The following is a 19,016-nucleotide window of genomic DNA, read 5'->3' on the forward strand; positions in this document are numbered from 1 at the left end:
ACAAATTATAGTAACTTATTTTCTTTTATGATATACATATACATATATACCAAAAATATTATATACACACTAAAAGTTAATTACAAAATCAGTTATTATATATTTATGTATAAATATATATGATATTTAATTTATTTTCAATATATATTTTGTATAAATAATTAATTTAATAGCTAAATTTTAGTACGCATATAGCATAGTTATATATAACGTATGTAATTTTGAAACATAAAACTCTCTCTCAATTAACTATTCTGAAATTCTAACCCCAATATTGTATATGTATTATTGATAAATTCCGTTTGAAGTTGCAATTAACTTTCACTATTACAAACTATTCAAGATATTTTGCAAACTTAGTGATTATCTAGTAGTATCTTCGATTAAAAAAAATAAAAATAAGAAAAAGAAACTTATATGTTACATCATATATTGGTTTAGATAAATAGACTACAGGTATCAATCAACATTGAGGTGATTAGAATGAGTATAAAATATAACTTTGTCACATGGCTGACATCTCTTATGGTTATGGTCCATTTTATTCCTCCCTGATAATAAATGAGTTGTAGCATTCCTCATTGAGTAATAAATTAATAATGAATTGGTTTACCAGGCGTGTAAGCTGCATAAACTTGGAAGAAAAGAAACCAACTATACAATCACAAAGAACAAAGCTGAAAGATAATGTTGAACATAGTTAGGACCACTAAATACAGTAATGTTAATGCCAGACAGCTAGAAATTTTGACATAGGAGGAGTATTTGTTAAAGGGAATCAAACAATAGTGATTACATTTATTTATCAAAAACATCAGTAGAAATGCGAATTCAATATGCTAAAAGATTTGATAATGTTCTACCCATTTGGTATTTTTGAAATCATAAGAAAAGAATATATGCTATGGGAAATCAATATCAAAGGGATTAATGCTTCCTTGGAAGATTAACAACTTGAGAGGAAAACAAAATAATAATAATAATAATAATAATAATAATAATAATAATAATAATAAACACCATGTAACTAGCTAGTTAGAACATAGTCTAATAAATTAAAAAGTGAAAAATCAGTGTAAGGTACAACAAGAGATGAAAAAATATAAGGAATAAATCCATTATGACGAGTAATTCTCCTCTCAACTGTACCATTCCAATATTTCAGGCCAAAATCTTCCTACACTTCTCATGATGATGATGATGACGATGACGATAAGCCTCTCACAATTTTAAACTACCGAGACTTGCAGATAACTTTAATTTTCATATCTTCTTTCAATGATTGTACTCTGAACACTCCACAAGCTCTAAGGTTCAATCACAAAAAGGGGCTGCAAGGGAACAAAAATAAATCAAAACAATGATGATGGACAAGTTAATCTGTTACTTTGAAAATTTTGTACATTCTCGGATCAATGTATCTGAATATAACTAGGATCTGGATATGGTGATAGAAGCATGTATCAAATTTTCACTGCGAGATTAAGGGGAACAAAAGAAGTATTTAGTTGAAGACCTAGAATATACATACCATGTCAACACTAACAGGCTTGCCATCTTCTGCAAGGATTTCGACTATAGTTCCTGATTGATCAGCCTGTATATACACACACATGACACAAATTTGTAGTTCAAGATGGAAAGAAAATCTGAAGAACTGTGAAGTGAAGATAATGCTACAACTTATGCATCTCACATTGATTTTTAAATTTGCATCCCATAGTTACTATCCAAGAAAATCAAGTTAGTTTACTGCATGCACTATGCAATTTTTTATTGCATAGTTCATTTGATGGAAATGTCAACCATAATGCTTCCTTAAATAATTCAACAAGTTTTTGCACTTTGCTTTGCTATAACCACCAGCATAAAAGAAGTAAAGTATACCTATTTTATACACAAGAACTCATAAAACACAAGAAAAAACTCCACCTTAAGCAGGACAAAAATTATAGCTATTATCGGGATACTTTTTTTTAATTATGTTAGGACTTCGTTGTAACAAATTCTATATACATACGTGAAGAACCAGTAGCCTCACAAAAAGACAAAAAGCAAAACTAAAACACATACACAAACCCGAAAATGCAAGAGTCCGTTCAAAGTACTCTGAATCAAGCAATTACTAAAAGTCCTATGAAGCAAAGTTTATAGAAAAACTATTTGCATATTATGATACATGAATGAGTACCACAGGAGTGAGATTCAATAGGACATGAGGAGCAAATACTACCAAAAATGAAAAAAAAAAGATGCTAAAGTGCAGAAGATCAACCCACATACTCCCCCTTTCCTCATTTATGCTGACATCATCTTCTTTCCGAAAAGCATATCTTTCATGGGAAAAGGCATCACTTTAATCATATTTTAAAGTCGATAGAGAGGAATGAAGACCGCTTAGCAAATTGAGAACCTTAGATCTCAACCTTCAACATGCACTGCATAAACAAGTCAAGCGATATACTATTCATGGTGGGATTTGAGTACTAGAAAGCAACTTGCAAGTAGTTTTCCAAGGCACTCACTTCAGAGAATAATCAATAATTAGTAACCATTGACAGTGCTACACACTGAATGGTTTCTCTTTCAATAGAAAGAGGACAAAAAGACAATACCAAACGAAAGCAAATGATCTATCTAAGATGTGCAACCAAACACCATTGAATTCTATCAAAAACTGAAATCTTGGTACCATGTAGAGCAAGGTATACCTACTGAAGCATGAGACAATCACAATGGTTGTTTCTAGTTATGTGTGTGACATAATTAATTAAGTGTCAGATCTTCATAAGCCTAACTCTGTCTTCTTGTATTGCTTTAGTTTAAGTTTTTGTTCTATCTTGGAATTACACCTTACCCTACTCCTTTGTATATCTGCTTCAATTCCAATGATATTCTTCTTATATGGAATCATCTTTTGCTAGGTCTACCATCCTTAATCATTCAACCTACAATTCCTACTGATCATCATCCTGTTCATGATGTGATCCAAAATTCTAGCTAGTATAGAGGATGATGAGGAAGGACATTGGCTATCAGGACTTAATCACTATTTTCCATATCCATTGGCTCAAATTACTAAAGGAGGTCAAAATGCATTAGATATGTGCTAGGGACTTCATTAAGCATTTCATTGCTTCATCAATTGATACCCAATAATTGAGAATTTTCAGAAGATTTGCTTTGCAAACTTAATCTCAATGTTTTTTCTTATACCAAAGAATGTTTTTTCATATCACAAAATAAACAAATGTTCAGAGATACAAAGCCGTACCAAAAATTATTAAAATTATCAAACATGCCAGGAGAAAAGGAAAATTATAATTACCTAAAGTAAAACAAATCTTGTAAACCCATAAAAGGGGGGAGGGGGGACACTATTCTTATGCGGCAGGAAAAGAACTAGAAGCACCATATTCAAAAATCAAAACTATGAGGATGCAAACAGAGATGATAAGACTTGAGAAGCATGCATGCATGCCCAATAAGTTCATATTCTGAAGGCATAATGCATGGAACACACTTTTAATCAAATGTTGCAAAAATATATGTATGAACTTACTTCTATTTCATTCATCAATTTCATCGCCTCGATGATGCACAATACTTGGCCCTTCTTTACTTTGTCTCCAACCTAAATAAAGAGTCCTTACATGTAAGGGGGGAACAAAAGGGGACAAAGAAGAATGGAAAAAATTAAATAAATAATTTTTAAGGAAGGTCTACCTTCACAAATGGAGGTTCACCAGGACCAGGACTGCGGTAAAATGTCCCTGCCATAGGACATTTAAGAGGCGGAAGTGATGATTTAGTTGACTTTGCAGCAGGTGGAGAAGCTGATGCTGCACGGGTAGCAGGAGTTGGGGCAGGTGCTGGAGAAGATGCAGGAGCAACAGGTGGCGCTGCTAGTGACGGGGGTGGATAGTACATGGCAGGCTGAGCAGGAGGCTGTGGTTGAGGCATAGCCTCCCTCTTCCTGATCATTACTTCACAGTCATGCTGCTTCAACTGCAACTCTACAATGTCTCTTGAATCAACAAGTCTGCAGAAGAAAATTGAGCAATTGATTATTATTATTATTATTATTATTATTATTATTATTATCATCATCATCACCACTTAGTTTATTACATGAAACTTAGAATCATTGGAAGCTTATTCACTAATTAGTAATTACTAGTAAAAGAAAGAAATCTGGTTGGTTACTTGACAAGGCTTGCAACTTGAGTAATAAACTGAGAGATAGATTCTTGAGAAGCCAAGACTCCAGACGATGTTCCACTTGAAGGTTTGGCTGTTGCTTCGGCCTCTGAATTGGCTGTTGTAGGAGCGACAGCATTTGAGGAACCATCAAGAGAAACCTTGTTCCAGATGCAAAAAAGAAGCATTAAAAATAATTGAAAATGGAAAACAAACATGGAAAGAGGAAGAAACTCATAGGCATGAAATGGCTATCAGATTATGTATCATTCACTTCATTCAACAATCGACAAGTATAATCGCCTTTTTGGTAATTGATGCATTTTTTTTAATCATGGAACACATTACCCAACCAAAACCAAGAAAAACTTCATAGGAACAAAGGGAGTGTTATGGTACCTCATTCAATTGTGCCTTCACCCTTGGGCATACAATTTGACATGGTGGGGATCCCTATACATACACAGATACATACAAACATATAATGTCATATCATATCATGAAAATCTTAGAGTAAAATGCTTGCAGAAAAATTCTTCACAGCATATCAGGACCAAATTAGTGCCTAATTACTCAAACCTTACACTAATCATTACCAAATGAAACAAATTATTAAGCTAATTTCTTTTCTCCCCAATCATAGAGCACATGAATTATGCAAGATATAAAATCTACAAGTGCCAAATTCCCAAAATTAGCCAAGTAAATAAGAGTGCTAGTTAGGGGAATAAGTGGTACATTAAGCAAAACCCTAAAAGGGAAAAGTGAAAAAGGAAGCGAATTTGGATATGGGTTAGTGCATTGATAAGAGCGAGAATGAAAAAATGGAGAAAAGAAGGTACCTTGGTGAGGAAAGGAAGATTGGGTTTAGGAGAGAGACGGAAAGAGAGGTTGGAGTGAGAGAAGCGGAAATGATTGATTTTGGGTTTGGGTTTTGAGGGAGTGGGAAGCGAAGAAGATGCGGAAGAAGCAGTTGAAGCGAAAGAAGATGCCATTGTTGTGTTGATGAAAGGGATGAGTGAGTGGAGTGTCAAGTTTAGAGGTTAGCATTCAATTCAGCAACACAAAACAGCAATGTTCATTTTCTTCCTCTGCTTCTCTCTCCACGTGCACTATAACACTATTCCATTTGTTCTTCTTTGTGTGTAGTGTGTATGTGGTATTTTTTTTTTAATTATTTTAGTTTTGATTTTTATTTTTTTATATTTTACTTTAAAAAATATTAGGGTTTAGTTAACATGTGCTTTGAGTTTGAGACACATAATAAAGTTATCAATTAAATTTTTTTATATAAAAAATGATATAAAATTTAATTTTTTAATATATTTATTGCATATTTATTAAAATAAATTATTTAAAACTTTTTATTTCTAAAAACTTTAACTTGTGTTCTTAGATCACATATAGTAGCTAAATCCTATTTTTGCCTATCACCAAAGCATTGATCGTTGTCATTGATGATGAGTAAGGTGATTAATGTTGCCATGTTGTTAGGCATCCTCCTGGCTACTGTTGTAAAGTTTTTGACTTTTTTCTAAGCTAGTAATTGAATCATTAATACTTGGTTAAAGTAAAGATATTTTTTTAGTGAATATTCATTTTCGCCAATCACTATTTACTATTTAGGATTTGTTTGATTGAGTTTTTTAAAAAAATATAAAGTAAAAAATAATTTAATATTTAAATATAATAATATAAAAGTATTTATTTATTATATTAAAATTTTTTAAGTAATTTTTTTTAAAAAGATATAAATATAATTTTTTAAAAATATTTATTATTTTTTAGTATTATTTTTATTATTAAAAATTTGTCACACCAAAAAATTAATTTTTTTTAATAATTTAAATATTTAATGACTTTGAAACAAATTTTTATTTGAAGAATAAAGTGCATTTGATCATTTTAAAATATCATATTAGACTCTAGCCATCAAAGTAATTGATTAAATTATTCTCTCCAACTAATTGCGAAACAGTAGCCAACTGACATGTTAGGTGTGAGTGTCACGTGACAATAATTTTCGAAAACAAAAACTAATAAATCCCCAATAATTTTAAAAAATTAGATTAATAAAAATCTCTCTCTTTTATCCTTCTCTCTTCTATGCTTCTCATTAGGGTGTTTATGGGTTAGATTAGACTGAATATAAGTATATAAATTTGATATAAAAAAGTATATATAAATTTTTAAAGTATATGTTACGATGGGTAATCGGAGATAAATTAGTCCTAATATTTTTTAAAATAAATTAGGAGTCAATTTGATATAAAAATAGTATATATAAATTTGTAAAGTATATGTTACGATGGGTAACCGGAGATTGTTGGGCTGGACTTGTTGGGTTGGCCCAATCGTCTGAGGAAGGAAGCCTTCGTGCGGGTCAGCGTCTTGAGGGCCTCCGTCCGACTTGTGAGTATGAACGAATAGGGGTGGTACCTGCAAAGACACTCCGATACCTAAGTCAGCAAGGGTGTGAGCAGGCCTAGAGAGTATTAGGACTTAGAAATACCTGAGAGGCGTCAGTGTATTTATAGTGGTGAACCAATAACCACCGTTGGAGTAGTTCCACCTTTTAAGGGGAATAACCATCCCTTTATCTTAGGGTGGTTGAGATATGGCTCTTGGAAGTGGTTTAGAGAGATTTTAGGGGCAGTTATCCTCTTGAGGGAGGGTTTATCTGCCAGTTGATCCTCGTACCGACTTCTTTAGAGCAAGTCGTGAAGATAGCCGACTTCGTGGCATCTGGTGAGGCTCAACTCTTTTGGGTTGGGCCTTTTTACATGGATCCTGGGCCTTAGCGTTGGGTCAGGGTATGAACAGTGCCCCTACTCGAGCCCAATTTCTCTTTTAGGATTGGGTTCGAGTATTCTACTCGGGGTCGTAGCCGACCTATGAGGGAACCGACGTGATTTTGCGCAACCGACGTGACTTTTCGTGACTTTTGATTTTCACAGTTACGTCTAATCGAACATCGCGTCCGTTAGAGGTTCGCGTAGGTATTAATTACCTTGGTAACGGTGCACCCATTAATGTCTGCCCGTTTTTACCATTATGCCCCTAACGTGTTTATAAATACTTTCCCTCTCTTTCGTTATTTCGTTTCTGCGATTTTTCAAATTTTCTCTTCATCCGTTCGTGCAGTATTCTTGCATTTGAAGGCTTTTATCTTCTCCAACCTTATTCTCAGATAAAGGTTAGATTTTTCGACATGCTTTCTGTTTGCATGCTTTTATTTTTTAGATGGATAGGTTGATCCGTAGATCTCTGTTTGATTCCGTACTTCCCCCTTAGAGACCATGTTTTTTTTATTTTCTTTTCTTTTTTACTTTTGTAGGTTTTACCAACCCTTTTTCCAAAGAAAGAAAATGTCTTCTGTTGAAAGTCTTGCTCAGTGGGTTGATGTCACGGTCTTAGGAGAGGAACCTCTGGTTGATACTGAATTCATTACTGACCTTCGCACTCGTCACCGGCTCTGCACCTCTAATGAGGATGAGCCGAAGTATGAACTACTTGCCCCGGGTCCAGAAGACCGGGTCTGTTTTGGGAGGGCTTCGGAGGCAGCCCCTCATTTCTTTTTTATGTATGAGAGCATGCTTACCCGCCTGGGCATTTTCCTTCCCTTTTCTGATTTTGAGATTGATGTTTTACGCCACTGCCGTGTTGCACCTACCCAGCTTCATCCCAATTTCTGGGGTTTTCTGAAAATTTACCAATTTGTCAGCCATGCTTTAGACTTTCCGACTTCCTTGAGGATTTTCTTTTTTCTCTTCCATATGACTAAGCCCTTCAGTGGGCAAAATAATAAACAACAATGGGTGTCCTTCCGGGCTATACAAGGTCGGAGGGTCTTCATCCTTTTTGATGAATCTTTCCATGACTTCAAAAATTATTTTTTTTAAAGTGCAAGCTGTAGAGGGTCACCACCCCTTTTTCTTGGATGAGAATTCTTCTCCTCGCTTTCCTCTATACTAGCTGGAGGCCTCCCCTGTGAGAAATATGGTCTGGATGACCTGGATGAAGTGGAGGTAGCCATTGTGGGGTTCTTCCGAGAAGTGTGGGGGAGGGCCCCATATTTGGACACTAAAAAATTTCTCCAGGGGGCGCCATCCTTCGTCCAGTCGCAACTAGGTAGCTTTTACTTATCCACCTTGTTTCCGACTTGTGGTTACCGACTTGTTTTACTAATTGTTTCTCTTTTGTAGAGATGGCGAGGAAGAATTCAAATGAGTCTTACCAAAGGGTTCAGGAGGCCAAGGCAAGGTCTCGCGCTAGGACCGGTCGCGCCAGGGTAACTAGCTCCTCTCTTCCTCCTCCTTCCTCTTCTTCCCGTAGTTTGGGACCCCTTCTGAACCTATTGTTATCTCCTCTTCTGCTCCTTCTCAGCCGTCCCCTCCCCCCCCCCCCCGATCCTCCCCTGAGCCTAAAAGGAAGAAGCGCAAGGCTTTAGAGCCTAGCTCTTCTTTCGAGGGTGAAGCCAAGGTGGATGCTCCTGAATTTATCCGGAAGTACATCTATCCTCATGCCCGTATAGGCTTGGATGATGTTTCTATCCGGAACCACCTCACTATTCTGGCTCAGGAGAGTATCAAGGCGGCGGCGGTGTGCACCAAATTTCTTGATATTTTCGAGAAGACTCCTCTTAGCTCTCTTGGTTCGTCCTCGAAGGCTAAAGAGTTGGAGGAGAGACTTCTTTTATATCAAGAACATGAGAAGAAGTTGAAGGAGGAGGTCGCCAAACTAAAGGAGGAGAGGAAGGGTCTCCAGGAGAGGGAGAGCAAGTTGCAGGCCCAGTGCAACATGGAGGTCGGTTTAAGGCTGAAGGCGCAGGAGAGCTATTCAATCCTTTTCGAGGACCTTGTGGTTGTGAAAAAAGACCTACTGAATGCTCGGAATGCCTATGACGAATTGGAGGACTCTATTACCGAGGGATCTGAAGAGGCCTGGAGGATTTTTAAGGAGCAAGTCGGAGTCATTGCTCCTGACTTGGATCTCTCTCCTTTGGATCCTGACAAGGTCGTCATTGATGGCGCTATAGTGTCTCCTCCTGCCCCCCAAGTTGTTTCTGAGTCAGATTTGAAGACTCGGGGGCAGAGGATTATTGAGTCCCCTCTTCATTCAAAGGATGCTCCGAGCTCTTCAAAGGTTCCTCCGACTTCCTCTCCATCTCCTATGGATGCTTCTCTCCCTGGTCCTGACGCTGCTCCGACTGCTCTTTCTGGTTCCGGTGGTGATCCGTCTACTCCTCTTAAAAAATAACTTTATTGGCTATATGGGGCCCGGCCTGTGGGTCCCCCCCCTTTTTAAACTCTTTATATTTGTTTGTTGGTGGTGGTGGTAACTGAACAATTTCTTCTGGCCTTTTAAGGCCGTAAACAAAGTATTTATGAGTGCCCTTTTTTGGATAAGGGTTTTAGGTTTTAACAAAGAAATACCTTTTTTGGATAAAGGTTTTAGTTACTTTTTGCGTGTGCATGCTTTCCGATTTTGATTTTTCAAAGTTCCTTTAATCTTTTCTGAAAAAACCTTTTGCTTTGTCTGTCCTTCTAAGCCTTTGAGGGCTTTAGGATATTCTTTAAGCTAGGTTTTTTTTATCTCTTTTTGATTATTCCTTATACTCAACTTTATTTTATTGAGCTCCTATGACTTAGGCTATTTTTGCGATTCGTTTTTGTTTCTACTCGGTTTTTCATTTCGACTTATGAGTCGAGATGTCTCCGAGTTTTTCACGATCAACTTTTATAACCTCTTTACACCGACTTGTACCTCGTCGTTTTATCCTGACGACCATTTGGGTCGGTTCATGAGATTTTCACGTTTTGTCGAGCTTAAGTCGGTGCGTTTCGTAGAAAGAAAAAACAAGAAGAAATTTATAAGAGATAAAAAAGATCTTTATTTATTGGAGGGGTACCTTACTGCTACTAAGGATTTTTAATAATTTTTTCCCCTTAGCTTCTACTATGATGCCTCATTAAAAACCCTTCTCCAGAAAAAACCCTTTGACTTTGGGAAAAAAATCATGAAGTTGGGAAAATAGTACATCAGGGAGTAGAGTTCGCTTTTAACTATAGTACCTTTTCATGTTACAAGCATGCCACGACCTTGGTAACTCGGTGCCGCTTAGGTCGGTCACCTTATAATAACCTTTTCCTAAGACTTCGCTGACTTTGTAGGGTCCTTTCCAGTTGGCAGCGAGTTTTCCTTCCCCCGACTTGTTGACTCATATGTCGTTTCTGATTAAGATCAGATCGCTTAGTGTGAAACTTCTTCGAATGACTTTGTTGTATCTGGTAGCCATCCTTTGCTTCAGCGCTGCTTCTCTTATCTGGGCTTGTTCTCGGATTTCGGGGAGCAACTCTAGCTCCTCTTTGTGCCCCTGTATGTTTCCGATTTCATCATGGAGAAGCACCCTTGGGCTTTGCTCACTGATTTCTACTGGTATCATAACTTCTACCCCATAGACAAGTCGGAAGGGCGTTTCTCCAGTGGCAGATTGTGGCGTTGTCCGATAAGCCCACAACACTTGTGGGAGCTCTTCTGTCCAGGCTCCCTTTGCTTCTTGTAGTCTTTTCTTCAGCCCTGCCAGTATGACTTTGTTGGCCGCCTCGGCTTGTCCATTGGCTTGTGGATGTTCCACCGAGGTGAACTGGTGTTTGATTTTCATACTGGCCACCAGACTTCTGAAGGTAGAGTCGGTGAACTGGGTTCCATTATCTGTAGTGATGGAATAAGGGATCCCATACCTTGTGATGATATTTTTGTAGAGGAACCTCCGACTTCTTTGGGCTATGATGGTAGCCAGTGGTTCTGCTTCTATCCATTTTGTGAAGTAGTCTATTCCCACGATCAAATCTTTAACTTGTCCTCGAGCTTGGGGAAAGGGACCTAACAAATCCATTCCCCACTTTGCGAAGGGTCATGGAGAAGTTATACTGATGAGCTCCTCGGGAGGAGCCACGTGGAAGTTTGCATGCATTTGGCATGGTTGACATTTTTTCACAAATTTTGTGGCATCTTTCTGCAAGGTCGGCCAATAGAATCCAGCTCGGATTACTTTCCTGGCAAGCGACCTGGCTCCGAGATGATTTCCGCAGATCCCGTTATGGACCTCCTCTAATACCTCGGTGGTTCTCGAGGTCGGTACGCACTTTAACAATGGTGTTGATATTCCTCTTCTATAGAGAATATTTTTTACCAGGGTGTAGTGTTGTGCTTCCCTCCGGATTTTCTTAGCCTCTTTTTCCTCTTTGGGGAGGATGTCGAATTTCATATATTCGACCAAGGGGTTCATCCATCCGAGGTTTAATCCAGTTACCTCAAGGACCACTTGCCTTTCTTCTGTTTTTACCACAGAAGGTTCCTGGAGAGTTTCTTGGATCAGGCTTCTATTATTTCCTCCTAGTTTGGTACTTGCTAACTTGGAGAGGGCGTCTGCTCTGCTATTGAGATCCCGAGTTATGTGTTTGACCTCGATTTCCGCAAAGCACCCGAGGTATTCCAAAGTTTTTTCCAAGTATCTCTTCATATTTGGGTCTTTTGCCTGATATTCTCCGTTTATCTGGGAAGTCACCACTTGGAAATTGCTATATATCATCACTTTTGTTGCACCGACTTCTTCTGCTAACTTTAATCCAGCAATCAGGGCTTCATATTCTGCCTGATTATTTGAAGCTGGGAATTCAAATTTGAGGGAAACCTCTATTTGGGTTCCCCTTTTGTTCACTAGTATTATGCCTGCACCGCTTCCTGTCTTATTTGAGGATCCATCTACATAGAGTTTTCATGAAGCTGGCTTTTCCTCTTGGTCTCCTGCGTACTCAGCTATGAAGTCGGTGAGGCATTGAGCTTTGATAGCTGTCTGAGTTTCGTACTTCAAATCGAACTCGGAGAGCTCTATTGCCCATTGAACCATTCTTCCTGCAACATCCGTCTTTTGGAGGATTTGCTTCATGGGTTGGTTTGTGCGGACTCTTATCATGTGCGCTTGAAAGTAAGGTCGTAGCCTTCGTGAGGCTACTACTAAGGAGTAGGCAAACTTCTCTAGTTTGTGGTACCTTAGCTCGGGGCCTTGTAGAACTTTACTGATGAAATACACCGGATGCTGACCGACCTCGTCTTCTCTTATCAGGGCTGACGCGACAGCCTTGTCTGCTACAGATAAGTATAGGACGAGGTCTTCTCCAACTGTAGGTCGGGTCAGAATCAGAGGTTGACTCAAGAATCTTTTGAACTCCTGGAACGCCTCTTCGCATTCAGGAGTCCACTCGAACTGACATCCCTTTCTCAGTAAGGAGAACAATGGAAGGGATTTTAGTGCTGATCCTGCCAAGAATCTGGAGAGGGTTGCAAGTCGGCCGTTTAGTTGCTGGACCTCTCTTAAGCAAGTCGGGCTTTTCATTTCTAGGATATCTCTACACTTATCGGGATTTGCCTCGATCCCCCTTTGTCTCAGCATGAACCCTAAAAATTTTCCAGCTTCCACCGCGAAGGTACACTTAGCGGGATTTAGCCTCATCCCGTGTGACCTTATGGTGTCAAATACTTGCGAGAGGTCTGACAAGAAGTCGACTTCTTCCTTGGTTTTTACTAGCATGTCGTCGACGTAGACTTCCATTAAGCTTCCAAGGTGGGGAGCGAACACCTTATTCATCAGCCTCTGATATGTGGCCCCTGCATTTTTCAATCCAAATGGCATGACCACATAGCAGAAGTTGGCTCTGGGTGTGATGAATGATGTCTTCTCCTGGTCTGGCTCGTACATCGGGATTTGGTTATACCCCGAGTAGGCATCCATGAACGACAAGTATTGATATCCCGAGCTAGAGTCTACTAGGGTATCAATACTTGGTAGTGGATAAGGGTCCTTGGGACATGCCTTATTTAAGTCGGTGTAGTCGACACACATTCTCCATTTGCCATTTTGCTTTTTGACTAGCACTACATTGGCTAGCCATGTTGGATATTTAACTTCTCTGATGAAGCCGGCTTCTAAGAGTGCCTGCACTTGCTCTTCCACTGCTAGGACTCGTTCTGCGCCGAGCTTGCGCCTTCTCTGTTGTACAGGTCGGGACCCTGGGTATACCGAGAGCTTGTGGGACATAAGCTCGGGGTCTATCCCGGGCATGTCGGAGGCTTTCCAGGCAAAGAGGTCGGAATTGTCTCTTAGGAGCTTAATCAGCCATTGCTTTAGGGTTTCCCCTAGGTTGGCTCCTATGTTGGTGTTTTTTCCTTCCTCTTTGCCGACCTGTATTTCCTCAGTTTTTCCTCCCGGCTGTGGTCACAGCTCTTCTCGGGCCCTTGCACCGCCAAGCTCTATGGTGTGGACTTCTTTGCCTTTTCTCCTCAGGTTCAGGCTTTCATTGTAGCACTTTCTTGCCAACTTCTGATCTCCCCTCACCGTTGCTATTCCTGCTGGGGTCAGGAATTTCATGCAAAGGTGCGGAGTTGACACCACCGCTCCAAGTCGATTAAGGGTAGCTCTGCCGATCAAAGCATTATATGCTGACCCTACGTCGATGACTATGAAGTCTATACTCAGAGTTTTGGATTTTTCCCCTTTTCCAAAGGTAGTATGTAGGGGTAGAAATCCTAGTGGTCTTATCGGTGTGTCGCCTAGTCCGTACAAGGTGTCGGGGTAGGCTCTTAATTCTTTCTCATCCAACCCTAGTTTGTCAAATGCGGGTTTGAAAAGGATGTTCACTGAGCTCCCTTGATCTACTAGGGTTATGTGGAGATAGGCATTGGCTAGGATCATAGTAATTACCACTGGGTCATCATGTCCAGGGATTATTCCTTGCTCATCTTCTCTTGTGAATGAAATGGTGGGGAGGTCGGATGACTCTCCTCCGACCTGGTAGACTCGCTTGAGATGTCTTTTGCGAGAGGACTTGGTGAGTCCCCCTCCCGCGAATCCTTCTGAGATCATATGGATATGTCTCTCCGGAGTCTGCGGTGGTGGGTCTCTTCTATCCATATCGTCTCGCTTTCTCTTCCCATGACCGTCTGACCTTTCTATGAGATATCTGTCGAGCCGGCCTTCTCTAGCCAGCTTTTCTATCACATTTTTAAGGTCGTAACAGTCATTTGTCGAGTGACCATATATTTTATGGTACTCACAGTAGTCGCTGCGACTCCCCCCTTTTTTATTTTTAATGGGTCTGGGAGGTGGCAGCCTTTCAGTATTGCAGATCTCTCTGTATACATCCACTATGGAAACCTTTAGAGGAGTATAAGAGTGATACTTCCTTGGTCTATCGAGACCGAGTTCTTCCTTCTTCTTGGGTTCCCTCTCCCTCTCTTTTGCTGAGGGGAGATGCCCAAGTCGCCAACTCGAATCTCTCAGTCTGGCATTTTCCTCCATGTTGATGTACTTTTCAGCTCTTTCCTGTACATCACTTAAGGAGGTGGGGTGTCGTTTAGATATGGACTGTGAGAAGGGACCTTATCTAAGCCCATTGACTAACCCCATTATGACTGCCTCGGTGGGCAGGTCTTGGATTTCTAAACATGCTTTGTTGAACCTTTCCATATAGGCTCGTAAGGATTCTCCGACCTCCTGCTTTATCCCCAGGAGGCTTGGCGCATGTTTTACTTTGTCTTTCTGGATAGAGAACCTCATCAAGAACTTCCTTGAGAGGTCTTCAAAACTGGTGACAGACCTCAGAGGGAGGCTGTCAAACCACTTCATCGCCGCTTTCGACAAGGTTGTCGAGAAAGCTTTGCATCGCGTAGCATCAGAAGCATCAGCCAAGTACATTCGACTTTTGAAGTTGCTTAAGTGATGCTTTGGATCCGTGGTTCCGTCATAGAGGTCCATATCGGGGCTTTTGAAGTTCCTCGGAACCTTTGCCCTCATTATGTCCTCGCTGAAGGGATCCTCCCCTCCTAGGGGCGACTCTTCTCGCTCATCGCGGGAGTTCCGACCTTTAAGGGAGGATTCCAACTTCAAGAGTTTTCTTTCTAACTCCTTTCGTCGTTCCATCTCCTCTTTTAGGTTCTTTTCCGTCTCCCTTTGTCGCTCCCGCTCCTGTTCCAATTGTTCCAGGCGGATTTGGTGGACATGAACTAGTCCCATAAGTTCGGTTGCATGGGACTGTCCGTCCTTCTCCGATTCGCACCCTTCTGAGGAGTTCACCTTCGGATTTTTGACTCCGGAGGTACCTTCTCTATGCTGATCATTGGTTCCCTGGTGGAGGGTCAGGTCTGCGTCATTGTTTCCGGTATCCAGATTTTTTCGTTCGGAATCTGATTCCACATGAACCTCTTCGGGGGATCTGTCCGCCATCACTGGTTGATCTCTCGGGTCCCCGGCAACGGCGCCAATGTTACGATGGGTAACTGGAGATTGTTGGGCTGGACTTGCTGGGTTGGCCCAATCGTCTGAGGAAGGAAGCCTTCGTGCGGATCAGCGTCTTGAGGGCCTCCGTCCGACTTGTGAGTATGAACGAATGGGGGTGGTACCTGCAAAGACACTCCGATGCCTAAGTCAGCAAGGGTGTGAGCAGGCCTAGAGAGTATTGGGACTTAGAGATACCTGAGAGGCGTCAGTGTATTTATAGTGGTGAACCAATAACCACTGTTGGAGTAGTTCCACCTTTTAAGGGGAATAACCGTCCATTTATCTTAGGGTGGTTGAGATATGGCTCTTGGAAGTGGTTTAGAGAGATTTTAGGGGCAGTTATCCTCTTGAGGGAGGGTTTATCTGCCAGCTGATCTTCGTACCGACTTCTTTAGAGTAAGTCGTGAAGATAGCCGACTTCGTGGCATCTGGTGAGACTCAACTCTTTTGGGTTGGGTTTTTTTACTTGGATCCTGGGCCTTAGCGTTGGGTCAGGGTATGAACAGTATATTATATTTATATTAAAATAAATTATTTTTAAATAAAAATAATATTATATAATATAAAAAATATTAATTAAAATATAAAATATAATAAGACATTACTAATTTTATTATAAAATATATATTTTTATTTAAAAATAATTTTGAAACAGGACAAGTGACTAAAAGTATAACCCAAACCCAATAAAATATATTTTGAATTCGAACCAAATTTTAGATTGAACCGATCATAAACACTCTTAATTCTCACTTAATCTTGTGCCTTTTAGTGATATGTTCCACAATATAATTCTTTTCACCTGACTATTCTAATTTTAAATGATTTCTAAATCTAAACTAAATCGAACTAACTTAGTTTAAACTAGTTTAAATTTAGAAAACTCCTCATAAATTCAAGTTGTTGCAATTGTACTTGAGATAAATTTTTAATCACTTAGCTTTGATCTCCAAAATCAGCATAATGTAATTCTTTTAGTCTTGAGTATGACAAAATGACTGTTTTACTCCTTAATTTTAAAATAATAAAAATATCTTTTTAAACTCGTATCACTTACTCTTTTTTATCTATCCTTACTAATATTTTGCATAATTATTTAAAAAGTTTAGCTAATGGCCAGAGTTTTTTATTTTAGTCTCCTAAGAAATTAACTCATTATTTGTTGGATGATAAACTCCTCAAATACTGTAATATATATGTTTTTAAACCTTTTATTTTTTTTAATTTTGATGTAATTGTGTTTATTAATTATATATTATCTTTGTCACTTATATATCATATTTTTTTCTATACAATCATTTATATTTTTTAATATTATATAGTTGTAATAATAATATTAAAAATGCATAATAACTTAATTCAAGAAAAAATAGATGTTATGTTCATTTATTGAAACATTATATTCATATTTATATTACATCTAATAACTTCATTCTTGCACTATGGTATTTAAGTTCACTAAATATATGTATTAGGTTATGAACTCTTTAAAACGCTAGAATGTATAATATCTTTACAATTTTATTTTTTTAGTTTTTTTCATTTTATTCTAATTGTATTTATTAGTTATATATTGTCTTTATCATTTATATATCACTTTTTTACTTGTAATAATTTATATTTTTTAATATCATTTAGTTATAATATATTAATAAAAATATATAGTGTCTTAATTTATAAAAAATAAAATTTAAAATTAAATATTATATTTAAACTATTGAAACGTTATATTCATACTTGTATTTCATATAATATTTTCATTCTTTCACTACAGTATTTAAATGTAAACTAGAAAAGGAAAAAAATAATAAATAAAAATAACTTCTTGGAATGAACAAAGATAAAGATTATATGAAAATCAAATAAATAAACTTCAATTTAATATTTTCATAATTTTATTTATAGTTTAATCTATGTATATATTTTTATTTTAAAATTATTAAAATTTAAATTAATTCATATATTTTATTTATAAATTTTAATTTTAATTTTTAAAACAAGAGTCTGATTAGTGATACTAATAAGATTATTTTTCCCTTCCTTTAATCTTTTAAGGTGATTTAATGAAGATGAGTTATAAGAAAAATTTAATTTGAAGGATAATTATTCAATGAGGTTCATATGTATGTGCTGATTTATTCCTTTGCTAAAAATTATTATTATTTTAAATATTTTAAGCTGAAATTTATCATAAATATAGGAGAAAAGACTTAAACAAAACTACATCAATTATGCTCAATTGTGATTCTAAATTTTTTCAACAAGAGAATTCTCCACAATTTGTTAATATGTTCTTTTGATAAAAATTACCAATATATTTTTTATTTTAAATACAAAATTTTACCAAGATATAAAAATAAAACCTTAATAAAAAATTATTTTAGAATTATTTAGAAAAATATTTAATAAATGTTTACAACTCTATTTTTTTCAACTGCATTCATATGTTAATATTATTAATATCTTTCTATATGAATAACCATAGTGAATAATATCTACCTAACTAATTATAATTTTTTTAAAAGGAAGCTTATTCTTGCAATTAAAGAATATGTTACAAAAAAACACCAAAATAAATAGTTAAAGTGTTCAAATCCAAACCAATTTAAATAAATCTGCTCATTCAACCCAAGCAAAATAGAAAATTGATCGAAGCCACACTAATTTAAATTATATTGAATATTATTTTCGGTAAATTACATAAATATGCAAGTAAATCTAATTACTTTTAACTTCCAAATTAAACAAAATTTTAAATATGCAAGTAAATATAATTAAATACAATTTTTTTTAAAAACTTCATGAAAATAAATTTAATATTATTTTTAAATTTCTTTAAATTTAATAGTTTTTTATATATAAATTTTAATTTATTTTAAATCTAGGAAAGTATAATTCATTGTGTATAAAAGCTGAATTAAGATGCTATGACTTGTCTCCGTAACTGATTCCCGTATACGATGCTTCAGAAGATAACGAACTTAACAAACTTATCAATCCAAACAAACTCTGTTTCTCTCTTTTCAGTTTTCAGTTTTCACTGCTAAATGCCGATGAAAAAACAACACACACTCTTCCCTTTCTTGCTTTCTTCCTTTCTTTACAGCGTTTCATCAGTCACACCCGATTTTATTCGATTCGAATCAATTCAACAAATGCCGTCCTTCTCGCGCTCGTTTTCATAAACCTCCGCGAAACCATCTTATGTGGGTTGAGCAGTCACCTCATTCGTCCGCTTAAGCAATTGTCAAGGTTTCGGATCCCGCTTTGTACATTCATCAATCATTGGCCAGCAATAGACTGTTAAATAAAGTTCAGATTCGCCATGGATTAGTTTTTAGCCTATCCGACTAGAGAATACTGTGGACAACAAAAAAAATACACCTCCGCGAATTTCTCTCCTGGAGCCTCCCTTCTCATCCCCAAGCCGCCGTGTCCAGCATCGTCATCTCTGAGATTCTCCCCTGAGCAACGCTCC

General features: G+C 37.5%; 1 protein-coding gene across 3 annotated transcripts; it reads right to left on the minus strand.

Moving 5' to 3' along the window:
• Positions 1 to 969: 969 nt before the first annotated feature.
• Positions 970 to 5,347, minus strand: LOC112744272 (biotin carboxyl carrier protein of acetyl-CoA carboxylase, chloroplastic). 3 transcript variants are annotated; one of them, XR_003172725.3, is made up of 8 exons: positions 5,043 to 5,323; positions 4,600 to 4,653; positions 4,207 to 4,361; positions 3,727 to 4,042; positions 3,563 to 3,634; positions 2,284 to 2,438; positions 1,532 to 1,597; positions 970 to 1,331 (listed from the first exon to the last, which is right to left on the minus strand). XR_003172725.3 is itself a non-coding variant. In XM_025793841.2 (7 exons), exons 1-7 carry the CDS (start codon positions 5,193 to 5,195, stop codon positions 1,308 to 1,310), a joined length of 840 nt encoding a protein of 279 aa, XP_025649626.1. In that variant the 5' UTR covers positions 5,196 to 5,347; the 3' UTR covers positions 970 to 1,307. The 3 variants fall into 3 exon arrangements, 1 of the variants encoding a protein (XP_025649626.1); XR_003813767.2 differs by having other exon boundaries at positions 2,280 to 2,438; positions 5,043 to 5,322; XM_025793841.2 differs by lacking the exon at positions 2,284 to 2,438 and having other exon boundaries at positions 5,043 to 5,347.
• Between the last annotated feature and the right edge of the window lie 13,669 nt (positions 5,348 to 19,016).

This window comes from Arachis hypogaea, chromosome 14 (assembly GCF_003086295.3).
Source record: "Arachis hypogaea cultivar Tifrunner chromosome 14, arahy.Tifrunner.gnm2.J5K5, whole genome shotgun sequence".
Lineage (NCBI taxonomy): Eukaryota > Viridiplantae > Streptophyta > Magnoliopsida > Fabales > Fabaceae > Arachis > Arachis hypogaea.